This window comes from Anomalospiza imberbis, chromosome 6 (assembly GCF_031753505.1).
Source record: "Anomalospiza imberbis isolate Cuckoo-Finch-1a 21T00152 chromosome 6, ASM3175350v1, whole genome shotgun sequence".
NCBI lineage: Eukaryota > Metazoa > Chordata > Aves > Passeriformes > Viduidae > Anomalospiza > Anomalospiza imberbis.
Genome location: NC_089686.1, coordinates 60,780,414 through 60,803,228, shown reverse-complemented (window position 1 = coordinate 60,803,228; position 22,815 = coordinate 60,780,414). Strand labels below are relative to the sequence as shown.

General features: G+C 41.7%; 2 protein-coding genes across 2 annotated transcripts in view; both read left to right on the top strand.

The window, feature by feature from the left end:
• The first annotated feature begins 305 nt into the window (after positions 1 to 305).
• Positions 306 to 1,988, top strand: LOC137476603 (uncharacterized PE-PGRS family protein PE_PGRS20-like). Its single transcript, XM_068194968.1, has one exon. It carries the CDS (start codon positions 306 to 308, stop codon positions 1,986 to 1,988), a length of 1,683 nt encoding a protein of 560 aa, XP_068051069.1.
• Positions 721 to 22,815, top strand: part of DNAJC24 (DnaJ heat shock protein family (Hsp40) member C24) — a 35,615-nt gene continuing 13,520 nt past the window's right edge. Inside the window, exons 1-2 of the mRNA XM_068194814.1 lie at positions 721 to 845; positions 2,971 to 3,144. Coding sequence (XP_068050915.1) covers positions 3,037 to 3,144 — 108 coding nt within the window. The 5' untranslated portion in view covers positions 721 to 845; positions 2,971 to 3,036. The remainder of the gene's footprint in view (positions 846 to 2,970; positions 3,145 to 22,815) is intronic.

The window sequence follows — 22,815 nt, the reverse complement described above, 5'->3', positions numbered from 1 at the left end:
GCGTGAGCTCAGTTTGCCTGGAGAAATGCTTAGGGATTTTGCTAGCTAGTTTTGCCTAAGATTCCAAAAGCTGAAGTCTCCGGCATCCACCTAAGGTTTTGAGGAGCTTTGTTGTGGGTTTTTTGGGGGGTTGTTTGGGGGGTTTTTACTTTTTTTATTTGTCTGTTTGTTTTAGGGGTTGGTTTTTTGGTGTTTGGGGTTTTTTGGGGTTTTTTTGTGGTGGTGGTGGGCTTTTGTTTGTGTTGTTTTTGCAGATTTAGGGGTGGGGGTGTGTAAGGCGTTTTGTGGTTCCTTCTTTGTTTCTAATGAGGAACCGCCTTTACATCATTAAAAACCTGCTTCCAGAGCTGGATTTTTTTTTCAGCAGGAGGACGTTCTTCCTTCCCTTTCAGCACAAGCATTCCCCAGAAAGGCACCACCGCTCCGCTCCGCTCCGCTCCCCAGGCCGGCAGCCCGGGCTCCGAGCTCCGCCTGCGGGGCCGGGCAATGGCAGCGCCGGCACCGCGGGAGGCGGAGTCCCTGCGGGGAGAGCGGCCGTGGGGCTCCCGCGCAGCGAGCGAGGCGGAACGGGACGGGCAGCGGAGCCTCCTCGGCCCGAGGCCGCGGCCGCCGGAGCGCAGGGGCGGCGGGGCCGGAGCCGGAGCCGGCCCGGGCCGCGCCGGGGAACCGCGGTCGCCATGGGAACGCGTCGGGCCGCGCTTCCTCCGGTGCGGCGCCACTACTGCCCGGCTGGAAACACCGAGGCGGCGCCGGCCGAGCGGAGGGGCCTAAAGCGCGGCGGGGGAGAGGAGCGTGTTTCCCGCCGGACGAGTTGGGCGTGCGCTGCCATGGACGGTGCGGGGCAGGTGGGAGCGCGGGGCGGCCGCGGGCACCGGGGAGGGACCGGGGGAGGAAGGACGGGGATCCGGGCTGGACCGGGGGAGGAAGGACCGGGATCCGGGCTGGACCGGGGGAGGAAGGACCGGGGATCCGGGCTGGACCGGGGGAGGAAGGACCCGGGATCCGGGCTGGACCGGGGGAGAAAGGACCGGGATCCGGGCTGGACCGGGGGAGGAAGGACCCGGGATCCGGGCTGGACCCGGGATCCGGGCTGGACCGGGGGAGGAAGGACGGGGATCCGGGCTGGACCGGGGGAGGAAGGACCGGGATCCGGGCTGGACCGGGGGAGGAAGGACCCGGGATCCGGGCTGGACCGGGGGAGGAAGGACCGGGGATCCGGGCTGGACCCGGGATCCGGGCTGGACCGGGGGAGAAAGGTCGGGGATCCGGGCTGGACCGGGGGAGGAAGGACCGGGATCCGGGCTGGACCCGGGATCCGGGCTGGACCGGGGGAGGAAGAACCGGGATCCGGGCTGGACCGGGGGAGGAAGGACCCGGGATCCGGGCTGGACCGGGGGAGGAAGGACTCGGGATCCGGGCTGGACCCGGGATCCGGGCTGGACCGGGGGAGGAAGGACCCGGGATCCGGGCTGGACCGGGGGAGGAAGCACCCGGGATCCGGGCTGGACCGGGGATCCGGGCTGGACCGGGGGAGGAAGGACCGGGGATCCGGGCTGGACCCGGGATCCGGGCCGGACCGGGGATCCGGGCTGGACCGGGGGAGGAAGGACCCGGGATCCGGGCTGGACCGGGGGAGGAAGGACCCGGGATCCCGGCTGGACCGGGGATCCGGGCTGGACCGGGGGAGGAAGGACCGGGGATCCGGGCTGGACCGCGGGAGGAAGGACCGGGGATCCGGGCTGGACCGGGGGAGGAAGGACCGGGGATCCGGGCTGGACCCGGGAAGGATTGCGGAGCTGCGAGGGAGGGCGGCGGGGCACCTCCGGCAGCGGGGCCGCGGCCTGGCCCGGGCGGCGGGAGCGCTCCCCGGTGGCGCCCGCCGCGGTTGTGCGGGGCCGCGCTGCGGGAGCGCTCCCGGGGCGGGCAGGACGGGAGCGGGGCGCTCTGCCCTGCCCCCTGGGTACCGCGGTCTGCTCAGCCGGGTTTGAAACACCTACACACCTTCCCCCGGGAATGCCACGTTTAGTCTCAAGTACGACGGAAGCAGTTTTAGAGAAAAAAAAATAAAAAGCAACAACCCAAACCTTTGTTTTTGGTTTTTTGTTTTGTGTCACAATTAATTTACAGTTATAGAGCTTGTGTGTTTACAAAGCTCTTGCCTACTGGCAGTGTTATTTCTTCTCTGGAAGTTCATGGTAAATCGGCTGCTGCCAGCTGGGGATTGCAGCACACCTAAGAATCTGCGTGAAGCTCAAGCACTGCCATTCTGTTACTGACACTTAGTCTCCTGTTTTGTTTTCTTTTTCTTTCTGGGTCATTAAGTTGATGAAAGATGGCCAAAATTGAAAGCCACACTTCTGGGTAGGTTTTGCTTAGTGACCTGTGCTAACTTTGTATATTTTGGTTCATTTTTGTTTATTTATTAATTTGGTTTATTTTGTTTATTTGTTTTTACATGCTCTCCTGCTTTAAGAAAGTTGACTTCTTACTCAGCAGGATGAAGGCATTTCCATGCTCTGAAAAAGTAATTTTGTAAAAACAAACACATCGTTTTTCTTGTGTCTTCTTGCACAGATCTTATCCCCAATTTGAAAAATGTCACCCTTTTCTGTACTTCATGTTTTCATGTGTTAAGTACGGTATTGCTTCAAAGTCAAAAGTTTGTTTTTAAAAGTGTCTGTATGAAAGGTGTCCCTGTAACCTGGGGCATTTCTAAACAGTTCATTCTACACACAAAATGATTTTTAAAGAAGTATGGATGGCTTCTGAACGCGATACGCTGAGGCACTTGGACAGGAAACAGAAGATGTCACATTTGACAGGCTGGGGGATGGAATGGCCACGTGCATTTAACTTTTCTTGCACAACAGTTCTCGTATAATGGTGTGGAGGTGCTCGAGGGCAGCAGTCAATTCTCTGATGCTGCAGTTTGCCACATCCTTGGTTTTGCTTTTCCTGTTTCTCTTCCAGGTTGTGGTTTCCTTGAATTGATTTTCTAGCGCAGTGCCGAGGAAGGGATTGCAAAGCCATCAGGCCATGGCCTTGGCAAGGGTGAAGCAGAAGGACTGGTACGAGGTCCTGGGGGCCCAACCTTCGGACAGCCCGGCAGAGCTGAAACGGAAATACCAAAAACTTGCTTTGTTGGTAAGGCTGCATTTGATATTAAGGATACACTGGTGGATTCCTTGCTTCTTTTCTGCCAAGGTTGGGAGTAAATCTGTGAGAAGGTATCTCTTGTTCAGACTCAGGTGTTTGTTAGGTCTTGTCTCTGTTGCAGTCTCACAAACCCTGAGTTCTACAGCCCTTCACTCTAACAAACTAAACATGGAGCCCTATCTCCCTCTCTACAAGGCCTTTTAAGGATAAACTGTCCAATTAAGAAATGACACCTAAATTATTGTTACTTTTAACCCAATAACCAACCACCCATGTCCTGCAATGTGGACTTTTTATCCAGTTACACAAAACCACCCAAACCCATGGAGAAGAAGGTGAAGAAGGACCAGCCACTGCCCTAAAACCTCCATCTTGCTTTATATTTATTACTGTATTCTAAAACCTTAAACTCTGAGTTTCCCACCCTGTGATGTTACACACTTCCATTCAAACTCCACCCCCACAATCCCAGTTCTGTCATTCCATTTTGGAAGTCTTCTCCACAGCCTCAGGTCAATGCAGTGTTCTCCTGGGGGTCAGTGCCCGTCAGCACAGAAAGTCTGAAACGCTCAGCAGCCAGGGCTCCAACAATACATCAAAGTCATTCTTTTAAACCAGTAAGGTAATAGTTGCAGGGTTTGTTTTTACCATTTTTGTATCTGCAACCCTCTAGTACACAAAGACCAGAAGCAAAGAAAAAGAGATTTTTTTTTTCTTAATAGTCAGTAGTAATGAAATAAAAAATGAATAGGAGGAAAATGTATTAATTTTATTGGAAGGTTTCTGGTCAGTTTTTGTGGAGTTGTATTCTTGGTCATGCATCAAGACTTCATTTTCTGTGAATTCCCCTAATTTTTTCTGCTGTGCTGCTATATGTGCATAAGAATCTCAGAGCTTTACCAGGTTATTCCGTGTGATTCTTGGTTATTCTGTTTTGCTCCTTCCCTTGAGTTCAGGCATTTTGCTCAAGAAGTGCTTTGGCTGCCAGTGACCAGAAGACTGAGTTTTGTTAGAGTTGAAGTAAATTCATGGGTTTGGGGGGGCAGGTTGTTAATTTTTATTTCTAACCACTATAAAAACAGTTTTAAAGTTTCATCATTTCAGCAGTATGTTCCAATATTACACATCTTGGTATTCTTCAGCTGAATTTGCTAGGCGGCCCCTGCTGTACCTCTGCTCCTCTCAGTGCCTCCTGTGAATTTATTTCTTTGCCTGAAACTGATTGCTGTACTTAGTCTTAAGTTCTATACCTGGCAAGATGTTTGTGTGCAGATTCTGGACATAAATCCTTTGGTTCTCACCATAAAACTTGGATTGTTCTAACTTAGGAGAGGGCTTTGGAAACCAAGTTTTTTGGCTCCATTTTAAATAGAAATCGTTGTTTTCTTGGATCTCCTAATGGTTTTGTTCTATTGAATTGCTGGGAAAATGTGAGTAAAAAGATTAATAGAGGTCTGTTTGTTCTTAATGAAGGTGTGTAAAATACCTCTTCTGTCCAGATGGGGCTAATTTAAACTGAATACTGTAATGGAATTAATATATTTATTTGCCTATGAATTGATGTATAATCATGGAGTTAAAATTATAGGTGTTGTTCAGAGCTGTTACAGAAGTGAAACTTACATAGTCCCTTTCTTCTATGATGTTTTTTGAAATTGTGTTATGGAGCTGTACTTCAGTGTAATTTCATGTCATTATTTTGGGATGTATGAAGTGAGAATTATCAAGGTTTACAGCTGTGTGTCTACATCTCTAACTGTAGTTTCAGAAGATTAAAATATTGTTTTAATACACAAGCATTTCTTTAGCACCTGCATATTTCCAACCTGATTTGTTAGTGCTGTCTATTTGAAAAGTCAGCGAGAAATGGTAGAGAAAATGAAGATAGGTGGTTTTTTTGGTTTTTCTCTTAGTGTCTGTGATGGGTCCCTCTGGCTAAAGAGAGATGTTTACTGATGTTTACTTGTAGGTGTTTTCCCAAGGCAGATCTGCTGCTTGTCTGTGATGGTTCCCATATGTCCTGTCTCTGCTCATCTTTTCCTTTTAGCTGAACTGTTACAGAGTATGCTTGACGCTCTCCCTCCTAGCACAGTCACTCTGGGGTCCTTAAGGCATGGTGCTGATGAGACCACCAAGGTTTTTATGCACCTTCCACCCCCATGGGCTGTAGGAGAGACTGGAGAGCACAGCACATGTCTTAGTTACAGTGGGAAGGTGCCTCAGTTGGAGAGGTTCCATGGTTGGAAAAATTGTAAGACTGCTGAGAGTCTGCCATGGCACCAGAAATGTTCTCTGTGATTCAGGGATCTCTGACCTGTGGACTTCCAAATACTGGATTTATTAGGGGATTGGTGCTGAATGTTGGTTTTATCCTGGTGCTGTTCCCTAGTCATCCACTGCTCCCTGTTAGTGAGAAGTACAGCCCTGGCTGGGCCTGTGTTACCTTGCGTGTCCTTTCAGGTGAAGTCACTCTCCTGCTCCCCAAACTGGGGGAACTTCTCAGCCCCAAGTGCCCAGCTGCTCCTTGGATTCTCTGCTGGAGGTGGTACAAGTGGCACTGCCATTGCCAAGGGCTTGCTTGCAGCTACATGCAGCTTTTTAGAAGCTGGAATAGCAGATTCCAATAAAAGATTCCATGTCAAATTTTAATGGTGGGTGCAGAATGGCTTCCAATTTCTATATAGCTGCAGAAGTTAATCTCCTGAAGAATTATGCTGTGTTTATAGCCCTCAAGTCCAAAGGTTTGCAAAGCAACTTGCATGATGGATACCAGCTGCCGTTAATATGACATTGGTTCTGTAGTCCTGAATATTCTCTTCACACGTCTTCCTTGGCATCAAGCAGAAGAGATGGAGGAATTTATTTTTAAACATAATTCTGCTGTTAAAATAAAAATGACCAATTTCTGAGTCCAAGCCTTTTTTGAGTGATCCCCAGTGCTTCATGTTGAGCATTTGCTTTTTGCCATCTGCTATTTTCTGTATTTGTCAACACATGTATGCTTAGCATCTTGAAGGAACAGGCAGATGTAAAATTTCCAAAGCTAAGAAGAGTTGGAGATCTTGCCATATGTCATCCAAAAGATAACTGTAATTGCAGCTAAATCTCAGGATTGACCTTAATAATACAAAGTAGTACACAATTAAGAGTGATTGAATTGTAGCTTTGTAAGAATGACTTCATCAGGGCATATTTGCCTAAAACTGGTGAATTTTTAAAACCAAACCCCTTTTTATAAATGCGAACAAATTGAGGATGAAAAAAGGTAATTGCCCAGAACAAAACTGTGTATAGACACCCCACTAGAGAGCATATATTTTTCTTAACTGCACTTAGTTTTTTCATTTGGTCAGGTCACAACATATATGCAAGTGAATTATTTTACTATAGATAATACCAGTTCAGTCCTTAAGAATAGTATTAATTTAATACAGAAAATGAGTTTGGGCTAAAGCTAGGGATTCTTTTTTCCTGCCACATCTTCTAATTATTTGAGCATCTTATAAAATTTCCTCGAGACTTAATTTTTTTTGTAATAATTCTTGTGTACTTAGGTGACTCTGATACTTGGATCATCTTGATTCTCTATTACTGTAAGCATCAGTCGCAGCTGAAAATTACAATTACAGACTTTGGGGCACAAGATGCAATGCATTATCAATTCTATAAAAAGCTTATTTTTGAAAGAAAATAAAACCTCTGTGTATGCAGGCTCATACTCTGGCACAAAGCTCCAGCCAGTAATTCTGAAAAGAGAAAAAAAACGCAAGTGAGTGCTTTGAAACCAGCATAGCTCAATGCAGAGATTGCTTGGCTGGCTCTTAGAAACTCATGCTGAAGTGCTGAAGTGCTTCCCGGGGCCCAGGAGACTTGTAGCTCCCATACTCTGAATGGAATCCAGCAAAGTCTGAGAACTAATATCTTGTTGAAGTGGTAGGAGTGGGTCTTTAATCTTCTGTCTTTGGAACCTGCTGGTGGGTTTGAGATATTTGGGATCCACACAGCCTTTCATCCACAGTTACTCACATGGTAGTATCAACAAGGTGATTTCTTAAATGCATAACTGGGTGTTGTGCTCTGTGCTTGATTTTTTAAGGAATCCATTCAACTTTCAGGAAGGGCAGTGCTTATGTTCCATTTCTAAATGTATATAAAATCAGCAGAAGATAAAATTAGAGCAGCAGCAGGGGACACACACACACACACACACACCCAGTCTTATTTTTGGCACAATTTTTGCATTTGCTTTTGGTCTAGCACTTTGTTGTCAAAGAATAAGTTGTCAGATTGTTTTTGAATTTTTATGTAGCTGCTTTATATCTGAAAACTGCTTTTCACCAGGAATAAAGTCACCAAACACATAAGCTTTGTCTAGCTGAAAATCAGGTGTCTGTTCCTGTTGATGCTGATGATATTATAGGATACCTTTCAACTGGAAAAAAATTATTGTGCAAGAAAATTATATGCTGCTGTTACAATGTGTGCCCTAATCTTAAAGAAAATCCATGTAATTTGAGCAGGCAGCAGCAAGAAGCTCTTATTTTTAATATGGTAAGGAAATAAAATGTATGTGCCACTTACAAGTCTGTGCCACTTAACACAGAGTGTTACAAAGATTATCTTTTTTATCAAAAGGGGTGGTGTGTGTGTATATAAATACAAAGTGTTAAGGTGCTCACTTGATCTATTTGGAAGAGTAGAAGATTTGCAAACAGAGCATCAGGCACAGGTGAGAATGACTCTCAGCAACAAAAAATAAAGAAATTAATAGAAATTTAATGAGGCAAAGTTACTTCAAGAAGAGATTAGTCTATGGAGCATGTTTAAAGGAAAGACATATGGCTTTCTGGAGAGCAAAAACTCTGATTTATGTACTTATCTAAATTCTGCAATCACAAGAAATGCAGAGGGTGTGATATATGTAAAGTTGAAGAGCTGCTTGTTCTTCTTTTGTGATTGTTCTTTCCATGTTTGTTGCAAGGTAAATTCAGTATTGCTCCTGAAAGGACCTGCCTATTGAGGAACTTCATGCTGAGTTTAAGTAGAGAATTTGAAACTTAAAAACACTTTTGAGTTTTGTATTGGAAGTCTCAGGGTAATGCTTTTCATGACATTCAGGCAGTGTAAGTATTCCTCCTTCAATATCCTTGGGCAAGTTTTTAATTTTTGTTTGAATAGCAGCACACTTGTTAGAAGAGTTGAACAGATCATTGTGCTTAGCTAATTCTAACTTCACCTAACTGGTAGAAAATGGATTTGTAATTTGACAATATAAACAGAACAGGTTCAGTGGAGATAATCTACTAGCTACAGAGAGAAAGATAAGCCACCAAGTTTAGTACAGAGGGCTGCTCTTTCAGTGCTCAGGGTAGATTTACTGTTCTCTACATCTGATCTACTAATTACCACTGGAATAAAAAGAAGGGGCATATTTCCAACTTGAGAAGTTGATTCCCGGTCTAGGTAGTACCAAGTGAGGCTCAGTGTTAGAGAAGTCACTAATTCAACCAGCTTCATTAGCCAGCTCATGATCCCGCTGCTTTTTAAACTCTAAGTTGTGTCATTTATTCACCTGACTCTGGTGTTGGTTTTTGTTTGGTTTACACTGTAATGTTTTTTTAAAGATGCAGGTAAATTTTAACAAATGGATGGGGTGTGAATATCCCTACAGAAGAAGTTTTGTATTTAACTTACACAGAATATGAGAACCAAATAAACCAACAAATAAATAGTAATTACTTATTCAGGCAGTTCAGCTAGTTGTGAAAGTAACGTTAGTTTCAAAAATTATTTCTAAATTTAATCTGTTTACTTACAGGGTTATTGTCCACAGTTTATTTGATAAAATGAGCAGCTTCTACTACCTCATCCTCTATAAATTTATGGTTCATACACAACAGGATGGGCACCAGGCAATTGAAATGGGAGATTTGGCCAGTGTGTGCTTGGCCTTTGATGCCATTTGTGCTCTGCAGAGGAATCTCATGCCTCTATTGAGCACTTTGTGCTCTGGTTATGTAAGTTATTCATTGTAACATATATTAAATAAAGGATCTCTACTGTGTTTGGTAGACTTTTTTTGAAAGGTGTTCTATCCTCACAAATATTCACTATGCCCTGAATCAGTATAAAATTAAAATTCTGATCAAAAATAAAATCTTTAGTAGCTTATTAAATGGCATAAAGATGTTTCTTTAATATTTGCAAGTGTTTTTTCAGCACTTTGAAGACATATTTAAGTAGTTTTATATTGTGCGGTGTGCTTTTTATCTCATTTCTAACGAGAGGTGTTTGAAATAAAAATCACATATCAAACAATACAAATTAAAGCACAAAGAAGGAGGCTACAAAGAGCAGCATAATGCTTTCACATCCCAAATGTTCTGTTGTTCAGACGTTTGAGGAGCCACAGTTCAAGAGTACCTTGAGCTGTTCAACATTTCCAAATCAGACCATGCATTCGGGTGTCTGCTTCAGAAATTTTAAGCACTGGATCAACTGTTTAAAGAAGCTCTAAGTGTAGAACAATGGTCTGAAGGGGATAATAGTTTGGGGTAGAGTCAATCATGTTGCAGTGGCTGTGTTTATGTAAGGATCTCTTATGGCTGTTAAACAAAATTGACCATGTTTGTGTTGAATCTCAAATAGTTACTACATTTTTTCAAATATTGTCATGTGAGGTACTAACCTGTAAAATTCAGTGTTTTAGGGTCTTGTTGGGTTTTTATTATTTACATAGTCTGAGTCTGATTTTGTCTTCTGTTTGAAATACATAATAAAATTATTATGTTGTTAAAGCAACACATTCTCATGTTCCTTCTTTCCTCCATCGTTTGACACTTTAGAGTGAGAAAATCCCCATCTGAATGATGTTACTGTCCCACCCTCCATCTTTGCCTTGCCTCACTGTACCACAAATGCTTCCTCATCTCCCACTGAGCTCAAATGCTCAGCAGACATGAGCTCAATTGAGCTGATTTAATGCAGAAGTGAGTTCATGTACCTGAAGGCTTGCCATGTAGGATACTTTGTGGGTAGCCTGTTCCTATAGAAAAAAAGTTCAGCTTTTTGTGCTCTGCCAGCCATTTGGATAAACTCTTTGTCATTTAATTTTCAGTACATTAGAAGTGATGTTTCAAGGCTGAAAAGTCAGTAATCAGCTATTGACTGGCTGTTGTCAAACTTTACCCTTCATAGTTATTCCTACTGAATTATCAGTATTGAAAAAATTCAGTCTGTTTTGCTTGCATTTATGACCTAAGAATGTCCATAGTCAGAAAGATGAATGAGTTTGCTGAGCAGCATCTCAGCTAAACGTTTTTCTTTCCTTGACAGAACATTAGATTGGAACTAGTGAGGTGTCTGAGGAAAAGCTGAGCAGCAGCTGCCTTTTTTAGAGGTACTTGCCTTCTGTCAGAGCAATCCAGAGTTGGCAGTGCCAAGGATGGGCTTGGGAAGATTCTCCCAGTGAAACTCTGGCTCTTGGAATGTGGGAAATGGATTTGTAGAGAAATCTCCAAGCCTGACAGAAGGCTCACACACGGTGTGCATCTGTATGCAGACTTTGAGATAAGAAATGCTGACAAGAAATGCCATGGAATAGGGCAGACATTGCTGAGAGAGAAATGGAGCCAGAAACAAGTTTCAAAGGATGGCACTGCAAATAAGACTGGATGCTTTGGAGAATCAGAACTGTGAAAGATGCATTGTAGTGGGACCCACGAGGGGTAATTTTAGATAATTGGCTTTAAGGCATTTTCAGCATGGTGGGGCTAAAGCTGATAGGCCAAGAAACACTTGCAGTGTATTGTAATTAGGAAATGGTTGGCTTCTGATTGTGATGGAGTGAATTATAACATCTGTATTGTCTCACCCTTCTCGTGAGACTGAAAATGGAATAAAAGTTTTTAAAACACCTCTCAGTTGCCCCATCTCTAGGTCAGAAAAGGGTTAAATCCCACACTGGAAGTGTTGCTGTTGAAACTCAAGGGATGAAAACTTTGGGTTATTCCTTAATGCTGACCTTTCCATCTCCTTCTCTTTACCGTTCCTTTCTGAAATGGGGCAGTTGTGTAAAGGCTAAGACTGCCTAGAAAAATAGCATTGTCCCAGAGCTCAGGAGTGAATTCTGGTGAGTGACAGATTATTCTGTGGATGTGTGCTTTCCTGGAGCCCCCCTCAAAGTGTGTGCCTGCAGCGTTGTGGGGACACGCTGCCAAAGTTGTTTCCTTGCTGCTAATGGAGAAATTTGCCAACTCAAATATCAAATCAGAAGTTAAATCAACACCAAACTAGTGATCAGTCCAGATAGGAACACGTCCTTCAAGCCTGTGAATAAATCCAATACAAACTAATTTCTAAGCGTGTGTGATTCCATAGATAAGGTTTGGACTTGTTTTGTGCCTGTGGTTATGAATTCTCAAAATGCTGACTTTTATTTATTGTTGTTGTTGTTAGGTTGTTGTTGTTGTTGTGTTTTGGGTTGTTTTTTGGGTTTTTTTTAATACTGGTTTTCACAACTGAGTAAATTCTGTTAATAGGTAGCTTTTTATGTCCATTTTAAAAGTTATAATTCAACAAGAGCCAAAGCTGTTATTTTGAGATCTCAAATGGCTTCAAACACTGCAGGGATTCTGTATTGTTCTCAGAGATGGGGAAAGCTGAAAGAAATAGTTTAAAGTAAACAAAAAATTAAAACCTTGTTATGCAAGTGTTGGAGTTAGAGTTGCTAATAACTAATTTTTTTTAAGTCCTGTACTCTGCAAGGCCTGCTTTCCATCTGCAGCTGAAGTGCCTTGGGGACTTGGATTATTTTGCATCATGCTTAAATCTGAGCCCTTAAAGCTGGGAGGCCGTTTTCAGGTGCTCCAGATGAACTGGAAAATGAATGTTACACTTTGGTTTGGAGCACTGAGGGTGTGGCTGGGGCAGGGGGCCACCACAGAAAACTGTGCTTTGTGCTCAGCAGCTCTGGGGATGCTGTGGGTGTCAAAGGGCTTGGCTTTGCCTGCTGAAGGGTTTTCCTCCTGCCGGTCCCAGTGCCAGCTGAAGGCTGCTGCCCCAAACTGCTGTCCCTGCCCTCCTGCCAGATGTTCCTCAGCCAGGAAATAGCATCCTGGGGGTTTTCTCTTCATATCATTTGCAAAGGTTCCTCCCCACTTTTTCAGCACTTTAAGCAACCCTGTGTTGCCCTGATTTTTAAAAGTGTTAAGTTTTCTTTTATAGTTCTTTTTAAAGTTTTAAAGTTCTCATCAAACTTCTTCAGCCTTCTGATAATGTTTACGTATTTGAGAGTCAGAGGTCCCACACAATTTCATGTATAAATAGAATAGTTTCCATATTTCTCTGTGGGTGGAGAGAAATGATGGAGTGATCTTTGGACCAGTGTGGTTGGAGAGGTGGCAATTCCATCCCCCAATCCACGGTCACCTTTGGAATTCTATAAATACCAGATGTTCGAATAAAACTTGGTCTTTTTCTCCTTTGAACTTACCAAGCTTCTGTGTACTCATTTGGTGTCCAGTAGCAACAACCCTGCTTGGTTTGGTTTCCTGGAGTGATTATTTTTGTTTGTTTGTTTGTTTGGGGTTTTTTTTTCTATAATAAAATAGAGGATTTGGGAGTCTGCTTTCACACGAAAGTAGCATTTGCCTAAACTGTTTTCTTAACCATTTGTTTGTCTGGAGTTATATATGACCAGGGCCACAATAATCTATGCCTAAACAACAGAATATGGTTCAGTGTGACATTATTAGTGTAAATTGTGAGCATAGGAGCCACAAATGTAGAAAAAAGCTAAAATTCCCTTTTCTGTTTTTACCTTTATACTACTGTAAATTTAAATGGTTTTTCTCCCATTCATTCCTTTGCTAGTTTTTGATGGATTTCTGTTGTTTTTTCTTCTGCTGTATAGTGTAGTTTTCAAAGGGCTTTTTGAAGTACCTCTTGAGGCTCTTGGGTCACTCTTCATAGCAAAATAAGGAGCCATGGAAAGAGAAGAAAATGAAAGAGAGTCAGTTTCTAAAAATGTACCTGTTGGTAACCATAGCTTCTGGTTTTTCTCCTCATTTTCATTAGCCAAAGAATTGTTTTCTTCTGTTTACACCAACAACAGTTTATATTCTTTTCCATCAATAGAAACTGGAACTTTGACACTTGATTTTTTACTCTGAAGGGTTTTAAAGTAGAAAAGGATTCATGGAGTGTTGCCTTGGGCGGAGAGGAGAGCCACTGTCACCAGTCAAGACCAGTAAAGAGTGTGGAGGTTCAAAGTGGCAGGGTGATGCTACAGTACCATGGTAAAACCAATTGCATTTTAAGTATGTTTAAGCAAGAGACCTTTAAAAAAAAGAAACCCAGCGTGGGAATTAGTGAGTTTGTGACAGTGTGATTGAGTCTGTGGGGTTTTTTAATTGCACTTTGAGGACTCCAGTAATTAACAAGAATTTGCTGCACTGGATTGATAGTCCCATCCTGTGTTTTCACTGGGCAGCTGTCAGTGAACACCCATTTTGTGTTCTGCATACCTGTTGCACATTGCTGTGTACATTTAACCCCAACTTTTCTTTTTTTTTAATTCTGGCTGTTTTTAAAAGAAAGCAATTTGGGTTGTCTGTGGATGTTTTTCAGAATTATCCACTGGGTAATGAAAGACTAAAATGTTAGGGGGAAACTCCTTTTTCATCCAGAGTGCTGTCTTGGGGATGTTTTGCTGCAAACATTTGAGTCACAGCAAGTACTTTGTTATAGTTAGAGCTACAGCAACTATAGTGTTACCTGAAATATTTCTGTTCTGGTGGATTTTATTTGTCTCAGACAAAGGTGTAGGTGTGCAGTGCTGGATGTTGTGTGTAAGAGTGGTAATTTCTGGCCAGAAGGTTATGGAAAAGATGAATAATGTGTGTAAAACACGCAAGCAGTGGAATATTGTGTGGAAGGATTGATACTTGCACAATAGTTTTGATCGTGGCAGATTGTAAGGAAGAAATAGGGATGAGACTGGGCACGATTTTCCCCAGCTAATTGATCAATGAGCAGTGTTTGAAAAGAAGTCATAGATTGGGTAAGTTCTCCGAGATGAGATGGAAAATGAAATGGTCACCTTTTATTTTTCCACAAATGAGGAGCATTTCCCATGAGAAAGAATCATCCTGGAGATGGGCAGTGCAGGCTGTAATTAGTGTCAAGGCTGATAACAGGATCAGGTAGGGCAAGGCTAAAGTTGTTAAAAAGCTCAAAGGTTGTTTGTGTTTGGGGGAAGAAAGGAAGAAGAGATGGATTGAAGTCATGAATCAAGCAGATAAATTCCTTGCTCTTTTGTCCAGCTGTCTTTGGACAGGCATCCTTTGGGGAAGTTTAAATCTCTGTATGAAAAGATTGAATGTCACAGGGAGCTCCTCATTTCTCTTTCTCCTCTTTGCAAGTGGAAGAAGCAGGCTCCTTGCATGTTCTCTGCTAACTTCTGCCAATTGAGTGAGCATGTTGAAAAGACTGATTGTGGACTAGGAAGGCAAGTTTAGGACCTGGCATCATCCTTGTCATGGAAGTGGACAAGTTCCATATTTTGGAGAGGGCGCTTTGCAACGTCAGTGAAATACAAAAAGCACCTTCAAAGTCATCTCGTTTTGTGCTGTTTTAGGATAAGAGCACTCCTCTCTCTTTTTTTTTTTTTATTTTCTTTTTCTTTCTTTTTGTTTGTTTGTTTGTTTTTTCTTTTTTTTTAATGTTTTCCCCTATTTTTTCCTGCTTTGTGTACCAGAAAGGCTGCGACCCCAGCAGTTCAGTTTAGGAAGACTGTAGGGGATGGAACAAATATGTAAGAACATCAGGAAAGTTTGTGGCTCGCCCTGGCCCCCGTTGCTGGTGGAGTGCAGAGGAACAAAGCCAGGCTTTGCTGTGTCCTGGTTAGCATTAGGTGGCAGTAGCGTGTTGTATTTGGCAGCTGCTTTGTCCTTGGCGTTTTCGCTTTGGTATCTTCAGTGCTGTTTCATAAATGGAGCAAACATGCATTTGATTTCTCGCCGTTTTTATGAAATGCTGATGTATGGTTGCTTTGGCTGAGGGGCAGCTGTTTGGAGTGCAGTGTGCATAGGTGGGAGTAGTGTGCTCTAGTGTGTCCCTGACTTATTTTCTGGTCTGTGCTACCTAACAGTGATGGCATTAACCACACACATTCTGATGATAAATATGCTGTTAATGGCCAAGTGAGTTTAGTTCTGCAGCCCCTTATATCTAAACATAATATAGCCTGTTCGATGAAGTAGGTTTGGATTTGGTTTTGCTTTTAGTCTTTACTGTTAAATAAAAAACAATCTTAGGCTCAAGAGAAAGTTGGTAGGACCATAATTAACCTCTCAGCTCAGTGGTGTTATTGTCACTCCAGGTCTTGGACAAGCGCAGTAACCTTGTGCCCCTTTTGGGAGGGGGTTTCTTCCCTTCATCCTTGCTTCTCCCAGGTACAGGATCTCAAGGATTCCAGAGCTGTGTTGCATTGTATTAATTGGGCAGGATGATCAATTAATGGGAGAACAGCAAGAAAGTGTTGACAGAACATGCTCCCTAATTAGTACCTGATGGACCACGTAGGCCACTGTGATGTTGCCTCAGGGTGGCAACTATACAAGACCTTTTTATGCAAAATAGGCCTGTGGAAAAGGCAGGGAAGGCAGTCTTCATTGCTGAAATATTTCCCTTCCCACTGCAACCTTGGGGGAAGCTCCATCCTTCACAGAAGGAGCACATACCAAATTCTAAACCCTGCGTTTCGAACACGTCTCGCTCTGAAGTCATGTAGCCTTCTGCTTGCTCAGGTATTTTTTAATGGAAAAGCTGATCTACAAATAGATGTTTTTTGGTTTTTTTTAAAAAATAAAACCCTGTAGTATATGATAACGTGGCAAGCAAAAGGATTCTAAGTGAAGAACAGCCAAGGGGTCCAGCCCAACTGGTTTTGGATTGCACAGCAGAGCTCAAGAGTTTTCCAGGTGAAACTTAAGTCATTCTGAACTGAAAAGCACTTTGAGCCCAGGAAGGTAGGATGCCAGAATTATTTAGTTATAGTGGGTTTGTCCCATTCATTTGTATAAATACATTGGTAATTAATTCACATTCTTAATTCAGAAGTTCCTCCTGCAGTGGCAGAAGTTTAATGGTTGAATTAAAGATCCTTTCAAAACTAGCTCATTTCCTCCTGCAATTTAAACTTCTTTTGCTGAGATGAACATCTTCCTGCTTCAGAATACTTTTATTGAGTAAATAACCTCTCTTTTTTTTGTGTGTGGGTAAAATAGTGTATTTTTTTTTACCCTGCCCTAATTTTATGAGTTCAGCTGGTGGAGTTGGAAAATGGCTTCTTTCTTTTCAGTGAGTGCCACAGGGTGGGGGCCAAGTGCATGATTGTCACTTTTCCCCCTGATTATCACAGGTAGCTAAAACATGCTTCTCTTAAATTTTATTAGCCAAAAGTTCAGCTTCCAGTTGAATAAATGAACTGCTCATTTGGCCTGTGTTCTGACTTAAAAGCCATCCCAAAATGGATTGTGGAAGAAGAACAGTTGGGCCCTAGAGCACAGCAGCCAGCCTGTGCTCTGTGTACCCTGCCCACCACCAGGGCAAATGCTCATTTGGAGGCTTGGGTGCTCAGCTGTGGCTGACATAGGCATGGCAGAGAGAAAATTTTTATATATTTTATATTTTTTTATAGATATTTATTTATTTATTTATTTATTTATATATGTATGTAAGTATGTATATAAAATATTATATCTATTATATATAAATTATTATTTTATATATATTTATCTATAATATATAAATATTTATATTATATTATATTATATTATATTATATTATATTATATTATATTATATTATATATATAGTACATATAATATACTGTATATATAATCTATTTTTAATATATTATATATCATACATATAATACCAGATCTGGGGTTAATTCTGGTACAAGCTGATGGGGATTTGTGGCTGGAAGTGTTCAGGGTGCCAGTGGAGGTAAACTTAGCCAAAGTGTTGACTTTGAATGTGATTACAGAGCTCTCAGAGTGCTGTAATTGCATTATGTGGTTCCTTCTCTGTGCTGTGTCCAGCAGGGAGACTGCTCAGCTTTACGTGTTGGTGCTTTATCAGCTGATCTGGATCTTTCCAGCCATGCTGCATCATTCGGTTGAAAATATTGCTACAAGCCCTGTAGGGCCAGTTCAGGACTGGAAATGTGCAGTTTTGGCAGGGTGTGGGGGGATGAGGGGAACCCACTCTCCTGCGCTGTGTTGAACTTAGCTGATATTGTTTCAGATGCAGAGTTTAATATCTTGGATGGCTTTAAACATAGATTTATTGAGCCCTGAGACCAACAGAAGCAGAATTATTTGTTCATGAGGGCTGGGGGCTGGATCAGCCACATTTTAAACTGTCTGAGGACAGAGATTTCAGGGTGGGTACCCTGCATAAAAAAAACACCCCAAAGTCAGTCTGAACTTTGCAGTGGAGGCAGGGTTTTCCCAGCAGCTCTCACACTGATCTCTCCTGCTCACACTCTGCAGCAAGAGACCCTCTGATGAGCACTTCTGGATCAAAGCAACAAAATTCCAAATGTAATTCTGGAAAGTGGAGGAATCCCGCTCTAAGCTTAATTGTCCAAGCTTGGTGCCAGAGCTATGGGAAGATGAAGACTGAGCCCAGTCTTTTTGTTGAGAGAGAGGGGAAAGATACTGAGTACAAAGAGAATAGCCGACCATAATATTTTGATTTTTGAAATAATTTTAAATAGTTGTTGATTTCTTAGGTATTTATAGGTATAGCTTAAATATTGTAGCCAGATGGAGAGATTTTGTTTCAGAAATTGTAATTGCTCTCTTACTGAAATGTGTCCTCGTGGCCCATAAATAACTAGAGAAATGGATGCAATTATATGACCCAATCCAGCCCTTGTTTAGCAGTTAATTTCTCCAGATTTCTACGAGCATTTGTTCAGGCCTACACAGATTTGGTTGTTGGTTTAAATCTAGCCAAGGCTGGTGGTGTCTTAATTGCTACCACAGAGCAAGCATTTGGCCTGTGTGAGATGGATGTTGTCAAGGTACCTTCTGCAAGGCGGACATTCATCCACTGGGAATGTATCAAGAAAGTTTTCATTAATTGGTCCCTTTGTTGGCATTTGTGGCAGAGCAGCCAAAAACTGAGTATGAACAGACACTGTGTCAGGGGGTGAGATTTATTGGCAAGTCTCAGTAAAAAGTGGTATTTACTACATATATTGTAAGCAGGGGCAAAGGAGGTTCCTCCAAAGAACAGCCTGGCATTACATTTACTGAGTGTTTTTTGTTGTTTTTTTTTTTTTTTTCTAAGGCAGGGAAATGTTACAACAATTCAGCCTCAGTCAGAAGTTAAATAGGAAATAGCCAGTTAATATTTTTCTGCTTAATGTTGACTGTCTTGCAGCTTCTTTTTAATGTGATGTGAAGTGTTATGATGGGCTCTGTGACGTGCAGACAGATTCACATCGACCTACGAATGTGTCAGATGAGAACCCTTGACAGGTTTTGTCCTGACTTCATTTGCTTAACCTGTAGATAATGACAATTACAGCTGATAATGTGTACACATAGAATAAAGCATGACAAATGTTTTTAAACAGCTCCCAATTTCCAGTAGCTCCCAATTTTGGTATTTTTATGTTCACATTAATTTCCGCATTTTGGTCTTGTTGCTTTGTTAAAAGGATGCACTTCATTGTATTGCCAGGGACATACTGGTCATGCTTTGTGCATTTTGTCTAAGTGCAGCATGACTGTTTGTTTAATTTTGTACAGAGCAAGGCTGTTTGCATGAGGCTTGCTTAAGCCCATATTAACTTCTTTTAATGCCATAGTGTGCTGTAAATAAAATAACAGCTAATAATTTGGACTTGTTACTCTGAGGGAGAGTTCTGATTCTGAAATTTGAGTATATTGCCTGTTGGATATTGAGCTTTGATAAAAGAACAGATAGATTGAACCCCCTGATTCTGATAATGGGATTCAAAACTGCTTGGTATTAATCTGTGCAGTTCCCATGAGGAGTCAAAGTTTCATCCTCTTGGATTCCCAGCCATGAGTCTGGCCATGTGGTTGGGAAATAATGGCTTGGGTTGGTTTCTCTCTTCATCCAGCTGCTCCCAACGTTTCCCCCATGCTCCTTCTCTGTCCCAGCAGCAGTGTCCAGCTCCCTCTGCCAGGACAGGGCTGTCAGTGCTGTGTCCTGCTCTCATCCCACCCTCATCCAGGGCCACTTCCACCTCTGCCCTGCTGGTCCATCCAGCCCTTTGCACACCAGTTTTGTGGCTTGGATCTCTTCTGTTTGCAGTTTTAATTCAGCTCTTTCATTCATCAAAAATGGACCTGCACTAGATATGAAGAGTGTTCTCTTGGTCAAGTTTGGATTGAATTTCTCTTCCCTGACCCTTGCTGAGTGTCTTTCATCACTGCTTATTTTTTAATATAAATACACATCTTTTCACACGTTCCAGAAGCTGTTGTAGTGTAGGTTGTAAAAATTGTTTTCTTAAAAAAGGTAATTCCTAGTTGGATGGAAGTGATGCATTCTCACTGCACTGGATAAAATAATGTCTAGCTATAAAAATACTGCAGCTACTGCTCTGTGCCTGACATGGAGAGCGGGTTAGGGACGCTGAGCTACTGAGTTAATTTGAGATGTTGATACTCTATCATTTGCACTTGTTTAAAGGTCGGGTTTAGTCACTGGATGTAGTTTTTCAAAGGTAGAAAAAGTTGGTGCATCTAAGCAATCCTCTGGTAAAATCCTACTACTTGATTTACTCAGGGCACATCTCCAGCCTTAAATATATCCCTTATACAAATATAGGCACACATCCCCTATGGAAATAAAGCAGGAATTCAAGACTTGCCTAAACTTGTCAGTTCAATTTAGCATGGGGATTCCATGAGACTGTAGATGATTTCAGAGTTTAAAATCTTTAATAAATCAGGTAGTTTAGAAATTTCCTGTGTTGTAAGTGTTGGTTTTACTCGCTACTTAATGGTTATTTTATGACTCCTGATAGTAAGTCCAGAATAATCTAACTTGAATTTTTGAGCTCTGGTGGTTTCATCATTGTTCTATTCCTGCCATTACTTTTGAATTTTAAAACCTTAAAAATGGTTTCCCTTATGGGGAAAAAAAATCTAAATGGTGTATAATAAAAATTTTAAAATCTGAAAATATTTTTCCAAAATAATTGTCTCAGAAGAGAAGGTCAAGGATTTGATGCAGCTACATTTGATTCGTTGTTTTTATATTACTTTTTATTTTCTGGTCAAGATTTCTGCAAAAGCTTGACAACTTTGCAGAAAATATTAGAAAGTAGGAAAGACAAAACTGTAGAAGGTAGAGAGTACTCCTTAGTTGGATCCTGGAAAAAAAATTAGAACTGATTTCTCTTCAGTTTCCTCACTCAGAAAAAAAACAAGTTTACATTTTAAGTGGCTTACTTAAAAGTTATGTAATTTCAGCAGGGAGGAGTTTTTTTACAGTTATCTGTGAAAATACACAGTAGTAGATTTATTTCACTTACAACGGAGTGATTTAAAATTTGCAAGCAGTAGTAGCTTTCCTAGAGGATGAAGCCTCCTGGTTTGATGTACGGAATTAGGGATGAGGTGCATCTTTTGGTTTTGGAGTGATACCCTTTATACACAAGGCAAAATAGCCAAAGTAATGTATGAATTAAAAAATTAATAACACCCTGTGTTATTAATTAACAAAATGAGAAGGGATAGCACATTTTAAACCTTTTTTAAATAGCCAGCCTTTTCAATCTGGCATGTGCAAAAGCAGCTGTGAGTAAATGTTTGTCCACATTAAGTTGTTGTGTATTCCACAGTTTAGGAGGAGATTACAAAATCCAGTGTAAAACTCAGGCCTGCAGTGCTCCCACTGAGCTGGGTTCAGCTGATCCTCACTGGGTGCTGTAAATGCGTGTCTTTCATCAGTGTTTATTATTAGATATAAATATAAATGTAAATGTAAATATAAATATAAATATAAATATAAATATAAATATAAATCTTTTTACACATTCCAGAAGGTGTTGTAGTGTAGGCTGTGAAAATTGCTTTTTTTAAAAAAGGTAATTCATAGCTGGATGGAAATCATACTTCTCCCTGCATGAGATAAAAATGTCTCCCATGCAAAACCACGGCAATGACTTTTGAAAAATTAATTACAAATTAATAACAAAATGAACATTACACTGATTTGACTAGAGGGTCTCTGCTAATTAGAATTTGATGAAGATCAGTCACCCTGTTACATTTACTGCCCAAAGTGAAGGAGCTGGTGGCAGGGTCAGGAGGGCAGGGACCTTGGTGTGACAAGTGTTCCTTGGCTTATTAGCTTTAGCTACACTGTGCTGTAAATGCTTTACAGCTAATTATCTGAAATTACTCTTTGTGAGTCTTACTACAATGTATTTTTTATAGTTCTATTTCTCTAAACTATTTTGTCTTGTTTGTAAGGCTATTCTTTGAAACTTGTTTCTAGTTCCATTTCTCTCTTAACAACGTCTGTCCTATTCCATGGCATTTCTAAGTCAGTATTTCTTATTTTAAAGTTTGCATAGGGATGCTCACTGTGCGAGCCTTCTGTCAGGCTTTGGGAATTCCCTACAAATCCATTTCCCACGTGGCATCTGCAGGGCTGGAGCTGCTCAGCCAAAGCTCAGCCAGCTCTGGTGGCTCCTCATCCTGTGGTGTGAGGGTTCTTGGGGTCTGCTGACCTGTCACTGAGATGTAATTCCAGTTGCTGCCTAAATGGCCACATTAACAACCAGGGATTAAAGTCCAGGGATTCATTTTGCAGTTCTTGAAAGTGCAGAAGGGTCCATACTTCACGGAGTGTAAAGTAGGCAGAAATTCACAGAGTAGCAGTTGAAATGTGCTGCAGCATGTTCCAAATTCTCATACAAACCTCTGTGCTACACTGTACAAATAAGAATATAATAAATAAAATAGATGTTGGAACTCAAGGCATTCTCACAGTCTACACTTGCAGCACCATCAACACCCTTTTCCTGAGTCAGAAAAGGCTTGTTCTTGATTCTGTAGCAGATATCAAAGGCAAATGATCAGCATAATGAAGTACAAGTAATTTACCTGAAAAAAACTCCATGAAAAATTTCTAACTTTTTGAATGCTTGAAAAAGGACTGAGAACTGTGAACTGAACCAGTATCTGTGTTCCAGAGTATGCTTGCCATTGTTTCTCACAGTACCCAACCTGCTGAAAAGTATAGTCTGATGTATATTATGAACAACACACTACAATGCAGTTGTTTTGTCAAGGTATGATAGTGATATTGTAATTGAAAAGGGCACAAGGTTGAGTTTGTGTTAGCCAGCTTTTCCTGTTGCCCCACGGTGCCAACATTTCACCAAGTCCTCAACAGCTACTGCTTAAAGTGTGTATTTCATATGAGCTTTGAACTTGAAGGTTCATGCTTTCCCAAGGTCTTTTTTTAGCAATTTCAAAAGCTAAAGGAAGTGAAACCTTTAAGAAATCATTTTTGAATTGAATCTTACACCAAGAACCAGAGTCCTCAGGAAATACTAGGACAAAGTGACATTTAAGATAAACATCAGGAGAGA

Excerpts from the sequence above, each read along its gene's own strand:
- LOC137476603 (XM_068194968.1), top strand. The coding sequence starts at position 306 with ATGAGGAACCGCCTTTACATCATTAAAAACCTGCTTCCAGAGCTGGAT.